At 40.6% G+C, this 18,276-nt stretch overlaps 1 protein-coding gene, 1 long non-coding RNA gene and 4 other non-coding genes across 6 annotated transcripts; 1 reads left to right on the top strand and 5 right to left on the bottom strand.

The window, feature by feature from the left end:
• Positions 1 to 248: 248 nt before the first annotated feature.
• LOC128472835 (uncharacterized) lies at positions 249 to 1,854 on the bottom strand. The gene is made up of 4 exons (XR_008346217.1): positions 1,730 to 1,854; positions 1,223 to 1,317; positions 637 to 674; positions 249 to 426 (listed from the first exon to the last, which is right to left on the bottom strand). It is a non-coding gene; the product is annotated as an uncharacterized LOC128472835 (long non-coding RNA).
• LOC128476022 (small nucleolar RNA SNORD103/SNORD85) lies at positions 502 to 581 on the bottom strand. The gene has a single exon (XR_008347051.1). It is a non-coding gene; the product is annotated as a small nucleolar RNA SNORD103/SNORD85 (small nucleolar RNA).
• Positions 746 to 831, bottom strand: LOC128476023 (small nucleolar RNA SNORD103/SNORD85). The gene has a single exon (XR_008347052.1). It is a non-coding gene; the product is annotated as a small nucleolar RNA SNORD103/SNORD85 (small nucleolar RNA).
• A 449-nt stretch (positions 1,855 to 2,303) lies between the features above and the next one.
• Positions 2,304 to 2,385, top strand: TRNAS-UGA (transfer RNA serine (anticodon UGA)). Its single transcript has one exon. It is a non-coding gene; the product is annotated as a tRNA-Ser (tRNA).
• A 5,868-nt stretch (positions 2,386 to 8,253) lies between these two features.
• On the bottom strand, positions 8,254 to 13,994 carry PPP1R8 (protein phosphatase 1 regulatory subunit 8). The gene is made up of 7 exons (XM_053454783.1): positions 13,924 to 13,994; positions 13,442 to 13,502; positions 12,181 to 12,334; positions 10,427 to 10,644; positions 9,706 to 9,850; positions 9,281 to 9,345; positions 8,254 to 9,179 (listed from the first exon to the last, which is right to left on the bottom strand). Exons 1-7 carry the CDS (start codon positions 13,971 to 13,973, stop codon positions 8,832 to 8,834), a joined length of 1,041 nt encoding a protein of 346 aa, XP_053310758.1. The 5' UTR covers positions 13,974 to 13,994; the 3' UTR covers positions 8,254 to 8,831.
• On the bottom strand, positions 12,846 to 13,006 carry LOC128476055 (small Cajal body-specific RNA 1). Its single transcript, XR_008347082.1, has one exon. It is a non-coding gene; the product is annotated as a small Cajal body-specific RNA 1 (non-coding RNA).
• Positions 13,995 to 18,276: the final 4,282 nt, after the last annotated feature.

Genomic DNA, 18,276 nt, shown 5'->3' with positions numbered 1-18,276 from the left:
GCTCCTAAACCACAGAACAAACTTTAGTAAACTAAAGAGTATTACACATTTAAAGAAAAAAAAAATAATTGTATCACTATCCCCAGTATAGTTGCAGCACTTTTCCTGCAGCCTTTTCAGATAGTTTGTACACCTTGGCATAAACTGAATTCAAGACACTAGAAATCACAAGACCTGGATACTGAGTGAATGTCTGAAGAGTACACAAGCCCTTTATCATTTGATTAGTGAATTGAGTGACACATTGACACCTTCATCTGTCTTTTATTTAAAAAGTTTTACATTAACATTTTCAAAATGTTTCCAAATTACTTGTAAGATTTTGCAACATTAAGCCACCAGCTCCAGCAGAGATTCCAGGTATTCCTTATTGATCACTTTAGGGACAGCACTCTGGGAAAGATGAACAAAATCCTCACTTCAGCCCTGAAAGAAAAAAGTTGTTAACACCCATAGCCTACAAGCTCAGACCAAACCACAGCTGCAGGTTTAGTCTACACATCTGGTTCAGTTGAGTACATTCGGAGTTCTCATTATAGAACAACGTTCTCAGTGAGGGCAAGTTTGTCATCATTATCAGACGAGTGTCCAAACAAACTACATGTGATATCAGATCAGTCAAGTGAATATTCTTACCTTTTTTTGTTCTTTGGGACTGAATCGTCACAGGCATGCTGAAGGGGAATAAAAGAAAGAAACGTTAAATGAAGTTCACCCATGACTTGGTGCAACTACCAAGTACCATTATGGCTCAGATCAAGTTGAGTACGACGTTGTTCTCATCATTGAACAAGTGTTCGCAGTGAGGGCAAGTTTGTCATCACAGCCAGATTCTGGTACTAATCCTTTCAGACATTCAATATATTTAATCTTCATTGGTCACCTAAGTTGTTCAGACTCAGTGTTAACTTCCACCAGAACATGACCCTGATGCATGTACTTTAAGAATCCAACATGCACACAGTTACTATCCCAGTTCAGTCAGCTACTTGTACTAAAGCAAAGTGATTAGACATTAAATGCGCCTGTCAACACGCAGCACCATTTCTGAAAAAAAAAAAAAAAAAAAAAAAATATATATATAGATAGGCTTACTATGCCTTCATTTAAAACCTGCATTAACCCGTAAAAAAGTGATGTATAGATAAGGCAACTGAAGCCCATTGCCACAGTGAACATTTTGCAAGCCACAGGTTGATGCTTAAATAGATTCAACATTTACCTTTGTGATGGCCAACAGGAGCCTCATAACAGGCCTTTGTGTGGCAGCAATGCCAACAGCATCTCAGAATCCAGCCATATTACATCAAAATGAGTCTGAAAATAGACATAAAGGTTAACTCTCCACAGCAACAGCACGATTTACAACAGGCTAGATATTCAGAAATTATATACATATTTTATAAGCTTGCTTAGTTCGCAAACGCCTGAAAAAAAGTGGACGGAAACCTTAAGAAACCTTGACTCCTGCACACAGCGTTTACGTAATTTGCACCGGAACCCTTAGTTATATATAAGCGTAACCAGTATGTGCCATGACAAACAGCCCTATAACGTGCTCATAGCAAAACTTTCAGATTCAAGGTTTAACTGTCAAAATAACAATCTACAACAAAAAAAGGCGCCATCCCACCCAAACTTGCAGTATTACCGCGCCACCATCCTCAGAACACATCGGATTAAGAGCTAAGGAACGCATGTGGGGAAAGATAAGGATAAAGGTGAATACCTATCCGAAGCCAGGCCTGCGAGAAGGCCTCGAAGCCGCCGGAAAGGACAGAGTCACAGCACCAAACAACTGCATCCGCTCCATGCCGCGTGAATGAAAGAGAGAACAAGCCACACGAAGTGAATTTATAGCTCCCTCCTGACGTCATCATGTGCGACTGTAACCTAAGCTCCGCAAAAAAGACGTGGGTATTTCTGGGAAATGTAGTTTTTCTGAAGTAAAATATAACCAGGTGATCACTGTTTTTTCTATTGTCATTGTTCTTCTTATTTTTATTGGTTTAAGTATTGTGTAAAGGTGTGCGTCTCCTCGTTTGGAGAGCTTCGTGCTTAGAACGTTTTTTTGCAACGCGTGTAATTACTTCAGAGATTTTAAAGTGCTTTGAAAGCTGTAAGCGTAGATCAATATTAACGGTAAAGGCGCATAAATTCAGCTCTTGTTGAACAAGCCCAGAAAATACGGATGGGAATCGGGGTCACCCCATCAGGCATTTTCCTCTGACCGAATTTTTCCGCCGTTTCAAATTGTTCTCGACGACAATTTGTAAAGTTTTTTCTCGTGCAGCACATACCAAGTAGTCGTGGCCGAGTGGTTAAGGCGATGGACTTGAAATCCATTGGGGTTTCCCCGCGCAGGTTCGAATCCTGCCGGCTACGGATTATTTAGCTTCCGCAAAGTATAATTTACGAAATTTATATGTCCAACAGTATTATGAATGTCGGTAATATTAACACATTCAGATCCGGATGCCTTTATACACTACTGTTTATAGTTGGTTAATTACAATGAGGGCATTTCAGGCAAACCTGTAAACGGCCTAAGGCTATCCTATTTATAAAAGGCTTGGTAATTTTGCAGCAGAACAGGAGAAAATGGTTTAATACGTCATACCTGTAGCAAAGTGTTATTGTATCAAATTAGTCTAACCACAAGCAAAAAAAAAAAACATATAAAATAATAATGTGCAGTCTTGGCAACCATGAGTTTCCTTGTAAACATCGTGGAGCTCATTAAACTTTCTATTCATGTTATTCATATGTTTGTGTAAGCTTGTGTTTAAGTTTGCATTTTCTCTAATAGGTATTTTGTAGCAGCTCATGTACAGTAAACATATGTTTGTGTATAATATCAAGGGGGATCACTGTTTCTTAGCTGAGTGACTTAGTGCCCCCTTGTGGCAGCACTGGACTTACAGGTTACAGACAGTGCCAAGTCTATGGACATCCATCTATATGATAATATATACATTTATTGTATTATTTATTGTGTTATATAGCGCCATCAGATTCTGCAGCGCTGTACAAAGGGTAGACAGGACATAACAACACGTGTGTGGAAGACCCTCCTCAAATGAGCTTACAATCTAGAGGGTGTTAGGATGTATTAGTAATAATAATATGTATTACACAAGAGGTAAAAGTACCACTGTAAGGGATGGACCAGCCTCACTAGTATAAGTATTGGAGGAGAGGGTCTTAAGGGATTTTTTGAACTACTATAGGACCAGAAGTGCCGGGCATCAGCGGAGGTTGTCTGCAGATGTTCGCTGGCTGCAAGAGAGGAGGATCCGGGTCCCCTGCAGCACTGCGGGGGATCTGGATCTTAGTCTTATAGCTAGACCTCTATTTAGGTCTGATTATAAGATGAATAAGAGAATTTGCTCTGAAAAAACCTCATCTTATATTCTAGAAAATACGGTAATTTATCTTTAGCCTGTGGGTAAAATGTAAGTGATTATAGTGAAAGACATAAAAAAGCTAAAAAGAAGAGATGACTGCACGTCCTATAAAGTGTTTGTGTCTCCAGAATTTAAATTATTGCACTAGGATTTGGCAATTGCTATAGACAACAAACTAGGAAACAATGTGCAGTGTCAGTCAGCAGTTGCTAAGGCCAGTAAAGTATTGTCATGTATAAAAAGGGGCATCAATTCACGGGATAAAAATATAATTTTGCCCCTTTATAAATGAATTGTAAGATCACACCTTGGATATGCTGTGCAATTCTGGGCACCTATGCTAAAGAAGGATATTATAGCACTGGAAAAAGTGCAGAGGAGGGCTGCAAAATGAATTAAAGGAATGGAACACTTTAGTTATGAAGAAAGGTTAATTTAACTCTCTTTAGTTTAGAAAACGGTGGCTCAGAGGGGATACGATAACATTTTATAAATATATTCAGGGCTAATACAAACCATTGTGTGAAAATCTATTCATAAACAGGCCTATGCATAGGACACGTGGTCACACATTTAGACTGGAAGAAAGGAGATTTAGTCTAAGGCAAAGGAAAGGGTTTTTACAGTAAGGACAATAAGGATGTGGAATTCTCCGCCTGCAGACGTAGTTTTATCAGAGCCTGTACAGACGTTTAAACAGCAACTGGATGGATACTTGGAAACAGGCCCGGACTGGGACAAAAAATAGGCCCGGGCATTTAAGACTGAGCAGCCCATTTTTATTTATTGTTAAAGCTTACCCTTCATGTACCATCTTTGCATTTCCCCAAATCGCTTAAACATTCATGATAGACAGACTTACTCATTCACACAAATCATTAACACATTCATTAATGCAGTCTCACAAATCATTCAAGCAATTAATTCACACATGAATTAATTAATTCTCATACGCATTCACACAATTCATCCACACATTTATTCAGTCATTCTCGTACGCATTCACACTACCCCCTCTGCCCATCTACCCCTCCCCTTCTTATCTGCCCCTTCTCACTATGTACCCCCTCTCACTATCTATCCCCTCTCTCCCCTCTGCCCCTTCTCACTGCACCCTCTTCCCTCACCCTACTTACCTTGTTGCCGGAGTAAGCAGCAACTGCGACCAGGCTCGCAACTCTAGGGGGCCGGGCAGCTCCCACCAGGGCCAACCTTAGGGGTGTGCGGCCGCACAGGGTTTAAATTAAAACATTGGGGGTTTTTTTGTTTTTTTTTTAAACTTTATTTAACATCCTCCATGTTAAATAAAGTTAATAAAAACTTTATTTAACATGGAGGATGTTAAATAAAGTAAAAAAAATAAATAAAAACCCAGATGTTTTAATTTAAACCCTGTGCGGCTGCACACCCTGGTGGCTGCCTGGCCTCCTAGAGTGGCGGACCCGGTCGCAGGTGCTGCGGGCAGGTGGCCCTTATGCCTTGCGTTAATGTGGCCGTAGAGGCCGCATAGGCCCAGTCAGTCCGGTCCCGACTGGGCCTATTTTAAGGTAGGGGCCTGGAGCTGCAGCTCCATCAGCCCCTACGTCAATCCGGCCCTGGGCCGCCCGGGCCACTGGGCAAATGCCAGTCCGGGCCTGCTTGGAAAAATATAATATTCAGGGATATAATCTTTAATTATGGGGAAACAGCTTATTGATCCAAGGAGAAATCCCTGGTTAGTGCAAAATTGGAAAGAGCCAAACTGGGGGGTTTTTTTGCCTTATTTGGATGAACAGCAATAAATTAACAGATATAGGAAAGGCTGAACTCGATGGACGCATGTCTTTTTTCAGCCTATATAACTATGTAAAAAAGAAATCAAGAAATACTCACAAAAGTATGTATTTCTGGAAATATTTTCATGCAGCCGTTTGGCACCCAATCACTGCCAAAGTCGGCCGTAGAAATCATTTCCTGCACTTTTTCGCCAACACTTCGTTGCTTAGGAGTTTTTTTTGCACAGGTTATGTTTTATGGCGGAAAAATGCAAGGGTGCATCTCTAGATTACAGAAACACCCCACATGCATTGGATTTGTTTTGGTTTTCTGGACATTACACTAAATTATCTTGCATGCAATGCAGTCACCCTGAACAAGGAAAGGTCGGATGTGGCACGCACTGGAGCAGGCCACCGTATTTTATACAGGACATACCGGTACTTCCATAAGGGCATCTTGTACATGCAGAATTTCTATTACATGGTTTCTGTTTCATGTTAAGATGACCAGGTGCACCAAAAAACTCAATTTTAAAACACAATAGTTTAAAAAAACATTGCTTGGCAAATGGAGACCTAAAGATCTGAACGACCTATAAAGCATCAAATTAAACAATTACACCGGCAGTTTGGTTACCTTTATACATTACATTAAAAAGAAACAAACCAAAGCAAGTATATATTTTCATAGCAAACTACATATGCACGTAAAAAAGATTTATTTACAACAGACTTCAAATTTAAGGAGACAAATAAAGTCATACAGTACTGTGCAAACGGTTTAGGAAGGTGTGAAAAAATGCTGTGAAGTAAGAATGCTTTCAAAAGTAGACATGTTAGTTTATCATTTAACAAAATGCCTCAATTCTTGTAAATACACTTGCACAAAGTCAGGGATTTTGTAGGCGTGTAGTTATGTGTATGATTAACGAATTCTACCAAACAGGTGCTAATGATCATCAATTTAATATGTAGGTGAAAACACAATAATTAACAGAAAAAAAACAGCTGCATAGGAGGAATAAAACTGGATGAGGAACAGCCAAACGTATTAACAAGGTGAGGTTACGTTGGACAGTGTAACGCCAAAAGTCATTCACCATGGCAAGACTACGCACAGCATCATGACACAGGGTAGCTCTATTCCATAAGCAAGTTCTGTTCATGCTCTTTTAAAGAAGCATAAAGAAACAGGGAATGTTGAGGACCATACACAGCGGTCAGCCAAGGAAAGAGTGCAGCAGATGAAAGACACTTGGCCAACAGAAGTCATCCAGCAGTGCCATCAGCTCAGAATTGGCAGAACAGTGGGAACCTGGTACACACATCTACTGTACGGGGAAAGTTTTGTCAAAAGTGGTCTTTATGGAAGACCAAAAAGCCATACCTCCAATGTGGGGAAAAAGACCAGTGACTCAACTATGTAGAAAAACACAGAGGTGCAAAAAAATGGCAGCCGGTGCTCTGGACTGATGTCTAAATTAAAAATATTCGGCTGTAGCAGAAGGCAGTTTGTTTGCAGGGCTGGAGAGCAGTACAAGAATGAGTATTTGCAGGCAACAGCGAGGCATGGTGAAGGTTCCTTGCAAGTTTAGGGATAGCATTTCTGCAAAGCTTTTGTCATAATGGTCTCCTCAATACTGAAATGTACAGGCAGATACTTATCCATCATGCAATACCATCCGGGAGACATCTCGGCCCCAAATGTATTCTGCAGCATGACAACCCTAAACATACAGCGGAAGTCATTAAGAACTCTCTTCGGCTTAAAGAACAAGAAATCATCGAAGTGATGGTATGGCCCTCAAAAAGTCATGATCTCATGTTCTGCCTGGGATTACATGAAGAGAGAAGCAACCGAGGCAGCCTAAGTCCACAGAACTGTGGTTAGTTCTCAACCTACCTGCCGTGGGCAAGCTAACCTAGAAGAACCAATACTGTTCTGAAGGGCAAAGGGTGCTCACACCAAAAACTGATTTGATTTAGATTTTTCTTCTGTTCACTGACTTTGCATTTTATTTAATGATCATTTTCAAAGCAGTCTTTACAGCATTTTTACAAATCTGCTAAAACCTTTGCAGAGTACCAATATATATATATGGGAAAGAGTAAGACCGTATTCTTAAAAAGTTAATGGTATGGATCTTAACGGCAATAGGTAATTGGTGTTGAATATTACCCCTAATAAACAAAAACAATTTGACATTCAAAGCATACTGAGGTATATTCACTAAAGGAAGAGTAGACAGAAGAGCTTTGCTTAAGCTCCTTTACATTATGGAAGTCCAACTTCAATGAGCGTCTATTCATCAACTGAATTATGCATTATGCAGAGCCAGCTCAGAACTTTCTAGGGGTGGACTTTCATAACTTATTTCATTTATACTGACAAGGAATTCAAAACACAACATTACAACACTTCCTTTAGTGAAAAAAGCACCAATGGCACGGTTTACCTGCACCTTTTTATTTTGAGTGTGTAAGTATGAGGGTGCGTGTTCTAATTGCACATAAAAAGATTGCTGCTGTTCGCTAAATTAACAAATTACCCCAGCATACTCATAAATCATGCATGCCACCTGAACAGTGACAACAAAATCTGCATGTATGACATATATATTCTAATATACACACATTTAATGTTAACTATTAGATCTGGGTTTTTGGGTGTGATTTGAACCTTTATGGTATACAAGCGTGTTTGTAAACCTGACTGTAGTTAAAAGGTTTCAGTCATTACAATGGTGTCATTTTGCAAACATTCCATAAACAGTGTTCATCTCTATTGTAATCACGCTGTTCACCTGCCCTGTTCATGTTTACATGTACACACACACACACACACACACACACACACACAATAGACCCTTTTTAAGATGGAATATCATGGAATCCTGGCTGTTTGTTTTGGCACAGGATGACAAAACCAAAAGTTTAGCCCTTATTTCCCCTACAGACTTCTTTTAAGGAGAAACTAATTACCATGATTCATATTATACAGCTCGCTCCCCCATATGACAAATGCTTGTCCATCAACTTAAAACAACTTAAAACCCCACTTTGGATCTAATATCTGATCTGGGAACCAATGGGTCAAATCATTATATTAACGAAGAATGACTATAAAAGCAAGTACACGGTCAAAAAACACTCAAACATAACAGAGCAGAAGTTATGGATAGAGGTCAAATAATATTCTTAAAAAAATAAGCTGTCATCTGTACAGGTCTCTATACATTGTATATATACCACAAACCAATAAATGTTTTTTTTTTCCTACAGAAAAAAAAAATGGAAAAAGTCAACAGGTTTACTGAATTCCACTCTAGAGGCTTTGATGACTTATTTATATAAATACAGATAGCATTATTCTGTGGAATATTCCTTTGTGTACACACACACACACACACAGCTGTAGATTGCAATGGTGCATTACCAGTATAGAGATACTAAACATTTATATAAAAAGTATATTTATCAAGAGAAAACGTCAACCTTAATTGATGAAATGTCTCACGGCCCGCCCTTAAGCTTATCAGTGAACAAATACAGTATTTACAGCGTGTCAGTAGCCTGGGAAGGAGCGGGATGTCATATAGAAAATAAAAGGGCTATTATTGGTGGAAAAGTTGCTTTGCCCTCTAGCTCCGAAGTTGACTGAGATCTATTAAATAAGTAATGAAGGGGTGGGTTTTTTTCCAGGCCATGCCTCCTTCGCATACTTCTTTTTCTTGGGCTCATTAACTGCTTCTGCGGCAAAGCTGGATGGTGTAGGGACAGCTGTGATTGAAGTAGCAGTAGGGGTAGTTGGTGCAATATCGACCTCAGGTGCCAAGTTGGGGAAGGGCATGCCACCCATCAGGGCTGTGCCGTGACCACCAGCTGTCTGTGCTCCTCCTTCAGCGTGGGTAGGGGGTAGACCTCCATATAAACCTCCAGCATACGGAAAGTTCTGTACACGCCTGCCAACAGAATCTTCCAGGCTCAGAGACCCAGGGCTCTCAATCTTCTTTTTCTATAGGATGACAGAGGCAATTAACATTAGTTTGTCGGAAAAGCGGTCTAGACAAATCAACATAAAATAATGGAAAAAAGAGTGCAGGAAAGTTAAATTACCTTTACAGGAACCACAGCTGTCTGCACCATATTCCTGAAACGTCCAACTGACGGATCGACATCCTCTATAAGTATAGAAAACAAAACAGAATTAAGTGATCAGCTACCTGATAATTTGGACAGTTCTTGAAACTGACTAAAAACTTCTCATTACCTGAAATGTTTCTATGCAGTCAGTAGTAACAGTAGTGCTATAACTATTTGGCATTTCCACACAGATTTCCACACCTTAATCAGTTCATTAATGACAAACCAACAATGTTTCAAATTAAAAAGACAAAAGGTGCTCATCATGGGCCCAGCAAGTACTGGGTATTGAAAGTCCAAATTGGGAGGTTATCCAAATGGAGCTATATCAAAGTGCCACACTGACAGGTACATTACACAATTAGGAATTTGTTTTGACACAGAGACAACATGCTTACCGGGGTTAATAACCTCATCGTCCTCGTTGAATGTTACCCTAGAATTCCGTCTCTTTCTTTTGGGTCTCTGAATATCAAGGTTACCTTCCTCTATGGTTAGCGTAGATATCCTCTTATTGTGTGCTGTGTTGAATTCTGTCAGATTCTGTAAATTGAAAATTACACTGCTAAACCGGACTAAAACAGAATTAAATTTAAAAAAAAAAAAAAAAAAAAAAAAAAAAAAAAAAAAAAAAAAAATCGACATTATTCTAATACTACAAGTCAGATGGATCTACCATATTCATGTGTGTAATATAATTTAAAAAATAATATATATTCAGACCCACAATGTTTTATTAGTTATTGCTTGGCCACAATGACTGCCGTGTGAGCAAATGAGCATGAGGACCCCAATGTTGGTGCCATGCTGTCATTTCTTACAAAAAATCACTGTTGCTGTGTGCTTGACAATTGATTATCTTTTAATTTACCTCCATGTGTTGTTTTAAGACACCATGCAGCAGTATTTAAGAAAACTGCCATAAATTATCTATTCTTGTATTTACTGACACACAAAAAAGACAATCATATCAACTGGGCCCAAATGTCTCAAAAGGTAGTAATGAACCCTTTGATCCACATTATTGGATGCACGATATAATTTAACCTGTAAACAGTAATTTGGCTGCTGGGGGTTGCTTTCCCAGCCTGGGATCTTTTGATAGTGGCCAACACTTACATCAAGTTCAGTTTCTTCTTCTGGAAGACCCAAAAGACCCTTTAACTCATCGTCCTCCCCAGCTTTCTCGTCCCCTTTCAAAGCAGCGGGAAGAGTTTGGGGTTTTTCACGAAGAGTGTACATTCGTGTTGAAGCTCCAAAAGAAACCGTGGAGTCTATGGGTATCTGCTGAGGCTTGTGAGGTTCCAGACGGATATGGCCCAAGAAGGTGCCATGTGCTGCAAAGACCCAAAAAAGGACACAGTGACTACTAAGATAATATACTAGCATACATAACATTATATGACCAAAAGTTATGTGGACACCCGTCCTGATTATTGAATTCAGGTGTTTCAATCACACCAATCGCATAAAATTAAGCATATAGAGATGTCAACTACATAGATAAATACGTGCAATAGAATGGGTCACCCTGAAGACCACAGTGACTTTAAACATGGCATTGGCAGTTTGTTAAATGTATGCCCATTGGCACTCTAAGTGCTTTTATCATGAAAAGAGGCATCTAGGAGTAACAGCAGCTCAGCCACAAAGCGGGAGATGACACACACTCACATAGAGGGACTGCCGAGTGCTGAAGCATATTTTGCTTAAAAAAATTACCTGTCCTCTGTAGCATCACTCACTACAGAGTTCCAAATTGCCTCTGGAAGCAACATCAGCAAATGCATCGCGTGTCAGGCGTTTCACGAAATAAAAGCAGAGCCGCTTCACACGAGTCAAAGATTACTATGCACGATGCCAATCGCCAGCTATAGTACTGCAAAGCACACCGTCACTGGACTCTGGAGCAGAGGAAACGTGTTTTCTGGGGTGATGAATCACGCCTCGCTATCTGGATGTCTGATGAACAGATCTTGGTTTTGCCGGATGCCAATGAACGCTACCTATTGGAATCCATCGTGCCTACTGGATGAGTGATAATGGTCTGGGGCTGTTCTCCGAGGTTTGGGCTAAGCCTCTTATTTTCAGTGAAGAGTAAGGTTAATGCTGCAGCATACAAATTGTATGATTAAACAATTGTATGATTCCCACATTGTTGTGCCTGTTCCAGTGTAACTGTGCCCCTGTGCACAAAGCAAGGTCCATAAAGACATGGTTGGATGAGTTTGGTGTGGAAGAACTTAATGGGCCTGCACAGAGCCCTGACCTTAACCCCACTTAACACCTTTGGGATCGATTGGAATGCCGATTGCCTCACAAATCTTGTGCAAAGCCTTCCCAAAAGAGCGGAAGCTGTTACAGCAACAATGGGGAAGCCAACACCATAATAATGACCATAGTTCTGGAATAGGTTGAACAGAATCACATAGGTGCGATGGTTAGGTGTCCAAATATTTTTGGTCATATAGCATATAAAGCTTGTACTAAAATTCCCACTGACATTTAACCAAAAAAATCCAAACAAGGTATTCTTGACATAGGTTTTACAAACTATTAGCAATTAGGGGTACCAACTGAATATAAAATGTAGCTACATTACACAGATGAACAAGACAAAATAAGCATTGCATACAAAGTGCCATCATGAAGGAAACAGTGTCCATAGAAAGTTTGTTTTTACATAAACCAGTCAAAAAATTTGGTAACAAGTGGTCACATTTTGGGAGCAATTTTTTCAAGGGTGACACAAAGCTTTGTTACAGAGAAGCTACACACTGCTTCAGCTATATTCATACCGACCCAATCATAACTGAAAAGATATAATACTTTACTGATGGGCATTTGATTTTATTTTCAAAGAAAGCACTTACTGCTGTTGAGATCTATGAGAAACACCCTCTTCAGATGCTTGTGGTAAACCAGTGCCGAATGAACTCTGGAGCATGACTGGTGATCGATGGTAAAGTCACACATATCCGGGTTCCGTCCAAACAGGTAGTATTTCTTCTCATCAATGATTAGCTTCTGTTAAAAAAAAAATCAAGTGCGAATTTGAATAAAGAATGCAACCCATACCAATTATGGTAAGGACAAGGAAGGACAGCAATGGCAGATCAACACCTCCTATTATTCTTCTTCATTAAATGCCTTATGAATTATTTTAATAAAAACAGGACAAAGATGAAAAGATGTTCTATAGTACAACGAAAATCACACGCACCTAATCCAATTTCATGCACATGAAAAGGCGGTAAAGCCAAATGTCACATTTAATTATTTCCAGTTCTATTTCTTACAAAGTTTATAATAGACATGCCAAGTTCACAACTGTAATCATAATCATGTGTATATTAATGGGTTTTATTACAGGCATTCCATGTTGGGGGGGAGTTCAAGCTGAATAGAGGAGGAAGGTCAATTAGTGCAAGGCAAACAAATGCCATTAGTAATGTGAATTTTTTTTTACAGGATGTTAAGCTTTAGGATCAATGCCTAGTTGAAGGCACGCCACAAAACACTACATATCCAAGGTTGTGATTGTGCCAATAAGTTATAACCCAGAGTGTCACTAAACACAATGAGCTTAAATGCTTCTGGTCCAATTAATGTGGCACTTTTGGGACCCAGATACCACCTGGCATGTCCAAGTCTGAGAACAGACCTAGGCATGGATATCTAGGCTAGTACCAAGTGCAGAGACCGGGAAAAACCAACATAGCCAGTTCTTGTTACATTTGGTCACACTTACATAGGCTAACCTTCACTTGCAGCTTACCTTACAGAAGTTTTGCAAGCACTCAAACTAAACTGAGAAGGACAACTAAAAGACCAAAGCCTGATCTGCAAAAGCTGTGCAATACTAGAAAAGCCTTGCTAAAACGTAATCTGACATATTAAAGCAGCCAGAATTTAAGGTTCATAATACATCACCCATGATTCTACTGTAGAACATGCGGCCTGAAAGATCGATAGCAATATCTTACCATCGTGTACACGTCTCTGTTGATTTGAGTGACCGATGTCATTCCAAGAAAAGATGCACTTTATTAATGTATTTAGGATTATGTATGTCCGTCTGAACACTCGCTCCTAGCAGATCAAAGGTGTAAATCCATCCCTGTTATCTCTTACCTCTATCAGCTTGTCTCCTTTGACAACATCTAGATGCAGGCCCGGAGGTGGCTTTCCTGCCCTGTGTGGGGACAAAAATAAAAACATGATAAGTCTACCCAAACTCCCCAGTTTATATGTAACTCTAGTACACGTATCATTCCTGCAGTGGCCCTTACAGAGTATCACCACCGACAGTGTCCCACTTACAAACTAACCACTTTAATCCGGTGGAGTTGCACAGGCGTCAATTAACACATTCATTAACACATTCACTTCACATTCTTCACACACTGAAGATCAAGTTAGTTACTGGATTTGGCTTCTTAATCCACGCTTATATCCCTACCTAACATTACCGACAGATACCCGCCCCCTCATCATTCACGCATTGCATCTCCCATTTACCATCAACAATGCGTTATCCCTAGTGCCTTAATCCATGCTGCAGCACGACTACCTTGCATAATAGAAATCTCTCATTTTTTAATGCTTTTTCGTACCAGCTTGGACAATCAAATCCATATTTGTTGGAGTTCGGATTCGCCGCCATCTTTGCTTCTACTCCTCCTCTCAAAGCATTCTGGGAAAGCGATAATACTGCATCCGGAACTCAGTTGGTGCGCATGCGCAGTGTATCGTCTACCGAAGACTCGCAGCCCCCTGCGCATGCGCCCGAGCCTATAGTGTCTAATAACCGTGTGGTTGTATTTGAGCGAAGTTGATGCATGTATCCGGGGTGACCAGAGCGCCTGCTGTTCACTTAAACTTCTGATAAAAGTTACCCCTCCTTGGAAGTCAAATTGTCCTCAGAGGGGCATTAGTGTCTCCAGCAGTGCTTGCGGAAAGGTTGCATACCCGAACAGTCAAATGGCCAAAAAGGGACTTTTTATTTTTGAGGTGACCTTTTTTTTTAGCATTGCTATGCGTCCTAGCATTAGAACTCAAACTGAATGAGAATATTCAAGGTGTTACATTCCCTTTGACTCTTACCCCAAAATAGCTACGACTAACCGCATGCCAAAATCTCTATAAGAATCTTACAGAATAGAGTAACCTGTCATAAAATAAATGTGGCAAAACGTAAAGCTCATGTTGTTCATACCTCTTAAAAACACTTCATGTATGGATTTAAAAAATATTTCCTAGAGTACTTAGGAATTAAGATTCGAAAATCTTCTGCATCAGTTTCTTCTCTTATTGTAAAGAGGATGTGAAAGGACATAAAGGGGTAATTGAGCTGTAGAACCCATATGAGCTATCCTCTTCCAATTCTTTCCACCTCTTTTTAGATATGCTATATATGATCTGCTAACGGGAAATACAATTCTTTCCTTTTAACATTGTTTGTTCTGATCTTCCTTGCACAGATCACATGGCTCCGTAGCCCTGCATTCCTGATCGCAGTCAGTGAGCAAGCAAAGCAAGCCGAGGAGCAAGCAAAAGAAGCAGGTAGAATAACAAAAACGAGCTAAAGCCTATGGCACATGGAGATCCCAGTTGCTCGTCCTGACGATACATGCCAGGCATTGACCTATGTTGTTTCGAGGTCAGGCGCTTTTAGGTTTGAATAGTCGTAGGAGGGTACCCAAAGAAGGCCCACAGTGCTGGGCACACACATAGTCACCAAGCAAAGAAAAGAGGGAAGAATAACAAGAATGAACAAACGCCTACAGCATCTGGGGATATAGTCAGTTGTGTTTACCTGTTTTGGTTGTTCCCAGGAGTATAATCACACCCTTTGTGTCACCCAGACCCAGTGGATCTTTATTTGCCCTGTACCTGAGCAGGTTTTAGCCGTAAATCTCTGGATCTGTTTTTTTCGGGTAGGATCCGCAGGAGTGCACCCTGGGCTTTTTTCCGCTTGGGAACCCTGGTTTTTTTTGTTCACTGGGGTTTAGCAGCCTCAGCTATGGAGCCTCTGCTCCATAGCTGCACTTTTGTGAACTGTCACAGTGAACCTTGAAACTGCTACCACTTGGGGTCCAGTCCATGTATCAAGTTACTTTTTGGACCTAATCATCTAGGGACCCAGGGCAATCCGTCGATACCCCGGGATCGCGCCACTCCCTTGGGATCACCCCCAAAACCAACAATTTAGGGTTATATGGGCATTGCTGTGCTTGTTGGCCTTATTGTTGCACCAAGCTTTCTGGGCAGGGTTCACAATGAACTGTTTCTTGTTTTCACCTCAACATTGGTTCTGTCTGATGATTGTAGTGGGCTGCTAAAATCACTTACTCTCCTCGTCAGAACAGTATTAGCGCTGCATCAGCTAGATTTCGGTCAGCTACAGCGCCAGTGCGGCTCCATTCTGGCGAGGTCCTGCTTCATCTCTCTAGCACTAGTTCTGCCTAACGCTGAGTGGGTTAATTGACAAAGTCTCGGGAAGGAAGCAATGATTCAGCAGGTGTACCCAGGAAACAAAGAGTGACACCTTGTTTACAAGATTGGGAGCTTGCAGGTTAGAATGGCTGTAGGTGGGTAACCAACTAAAGGCCACCACACTAGGCACATGGGCACCAAGCAATCAGCAAAGGCTTATGGGATCTCAGGATACCAGTCGATCTCCAATACTAGTACTGACAGCTTTGATCTGCCTTGCTTCTTAAATTGGACATACGAATAGCTGTAGGCAGGTGCTCAAGGAAAGGCCCACATTCTAGGCACACACGCTGGCACCAAGCAAAAAAGAAAATAGGGGGCAATAACAAGCAAAAGCCAACAGCACCTGGCAATCTCAGACGGTCAACCATGTCCGTAATGACCAGTTCTTAACCTGCTTTGCTTCCAAGCTGGGATACAATCAGGCACTTTCAAGTTAGAATGACTGCAATCTGGCAGCCAATGAAAGTCCTGCTATGCTAGGCACGCACCATAGGAAAAAAAACAATAATGAAATGAGAAAAGCAAATGGAACCTCAGGATCCCAGTCGGTTGCCCATACTGGGACTGACCCGGCCTTGACCTGCCTTGCTGCCAAGATTGGACACATAGGTTAGAATGGCCATAGGCAGGAACGTGAAAAAGGGGATGCTGTGCCAAGTACATATGTGGGCACCAAGCAAAGAAGGAACTATGTCACGAATGAGCAGAAGCATACAGCATCTAGGGATCCCAGTCAGGCACCCATACTGGTATTGACGACACCTTGACCTGCCTTGGTTTTAAGATCAGACAAGATCAGGTGGTTTCATGTTAGAATGGCCATAGTTGTACACCTAAACAAAGGCCCGCCACACTAGGTATCACAGTCAGCAGCCCACAATGGTACTGACCAGGCCTTAGTCTGTCTTGCTTATAAGATTGGGAGCTTCCATGTTAGAATGGCCATACGCTCCTCCTCCTTCCACAGGCTTTTCAACACTGGAATTTGTATGTCAGCCGCTGATGATGGGCGACTGACAAGGATCCCCATATGCTGCAGACTTTTGCTGGTTCTCGTTATTGAGCCCTTATGCCCAGTACAGTGGGCCTTGCTTAGGTGCATTCCTACAGCCATTCTGACCATTTGGGTACAGGTGCTATGCAGATCATACATATGGGTCTCAGGTGGAGGAGCAATTGAAAGGTGGGCCAATGCTCTGTTCCCCAGGGACTCATATGTATGATCTGCATAGCGCCTGTACCCAAATGCCATGCTAATCATCTCCCTGGGGTTTACAGCCTCACAATTTATATATATATATATATATATATATATATATATATATATATATATATATATATATATATACACCGGATTTTCCGGCGTATAAGACGACTGGACATATAAGACGACCCCCAACTTTTCCAGTTAAAATATAGAGTTTGAGCTATACTCGCCTTATAAGACTACCCCTCTACCCAGCATACAACAACCAGCCAATCACGGCAAGTGATGTACCTTGGCTGGTTGTTGTATACAAAGCCTGCTTGGATTGGGTGGGTCAGCTCTCCCTAACATATGCCTGTCCACACACACATGTATAGACATACACTGCCCTCACACACCCCTTCCTTTACCCACATATACACATACACACCAGCTTACAAACACACATATACACATATGCTGCCCTTACACACACCTGTCCATACACATACACTGCCCATACACAGACCTATACATACATACATACACTGCCCTTACACACATATATATATATATATATATATATAATATTTCTACACATACTAATATACGCTTGTCCATACATACACATTTATACACTGCCCTCACCACAAACCCCTGCCTTCACATACACACACACACAGTATATATATATATATATATATATACTGTGTGTATATATATATATATATATATATATACTGTGTGTGTGTGTATGTAAAGTATATATATATTATATATATATATATATATATATACACACACATATACATACACGGTATACACACACACATACAGTGTATATATATATACACATACACACCAGCTTACAAACATACAAATACCTACACTGCTCTTACACACACTTGACCATACACATACACTGACCATCTCACATATCTCAATATATATATATTACAAAATATGACAACTGTTGTAGCTACTGTTGACTAGTTAACTCCAATTTCAGATGCATTTCAATAAAAATTTGAGTAAAACATTTGTTACGCTCTTCCATTTATAGCACAAAAACACTATTTTACGTGACCCAGACCCTGCTTTAGAAAGACTCTCGTGGAGGCGGTGCAACAATTAATGTTTTTCTAATCAAATTATACCTAGTATGCTCATGCACCCACCATTCACTTTTGTATTCCAAATCAGTCATCACCAAGCCATAACATTTTTTGCACATCCCAAGGAATGATGACCTCTATTTTTTTTAATAGATTTAATATATTTC

This window comes from Spea bombifrons, chromosome 2 (genome assembly GCF_027358695.1).
Source record: "Spea bombifrons isolate aSpeBom1 chromosome 2, aSpeBom1.2.pri, whole genome shotgun sequence".
NCBI lineage: Eukaryota > Metazoa > Chordata > Amphibia > Anura > Pelobatidae > Spea > Spea bombifrons.
Note: the sequence above shows the minus strand (reverse complement) of the source record. Positions and strands in the feature narration are given on the sequence as shown.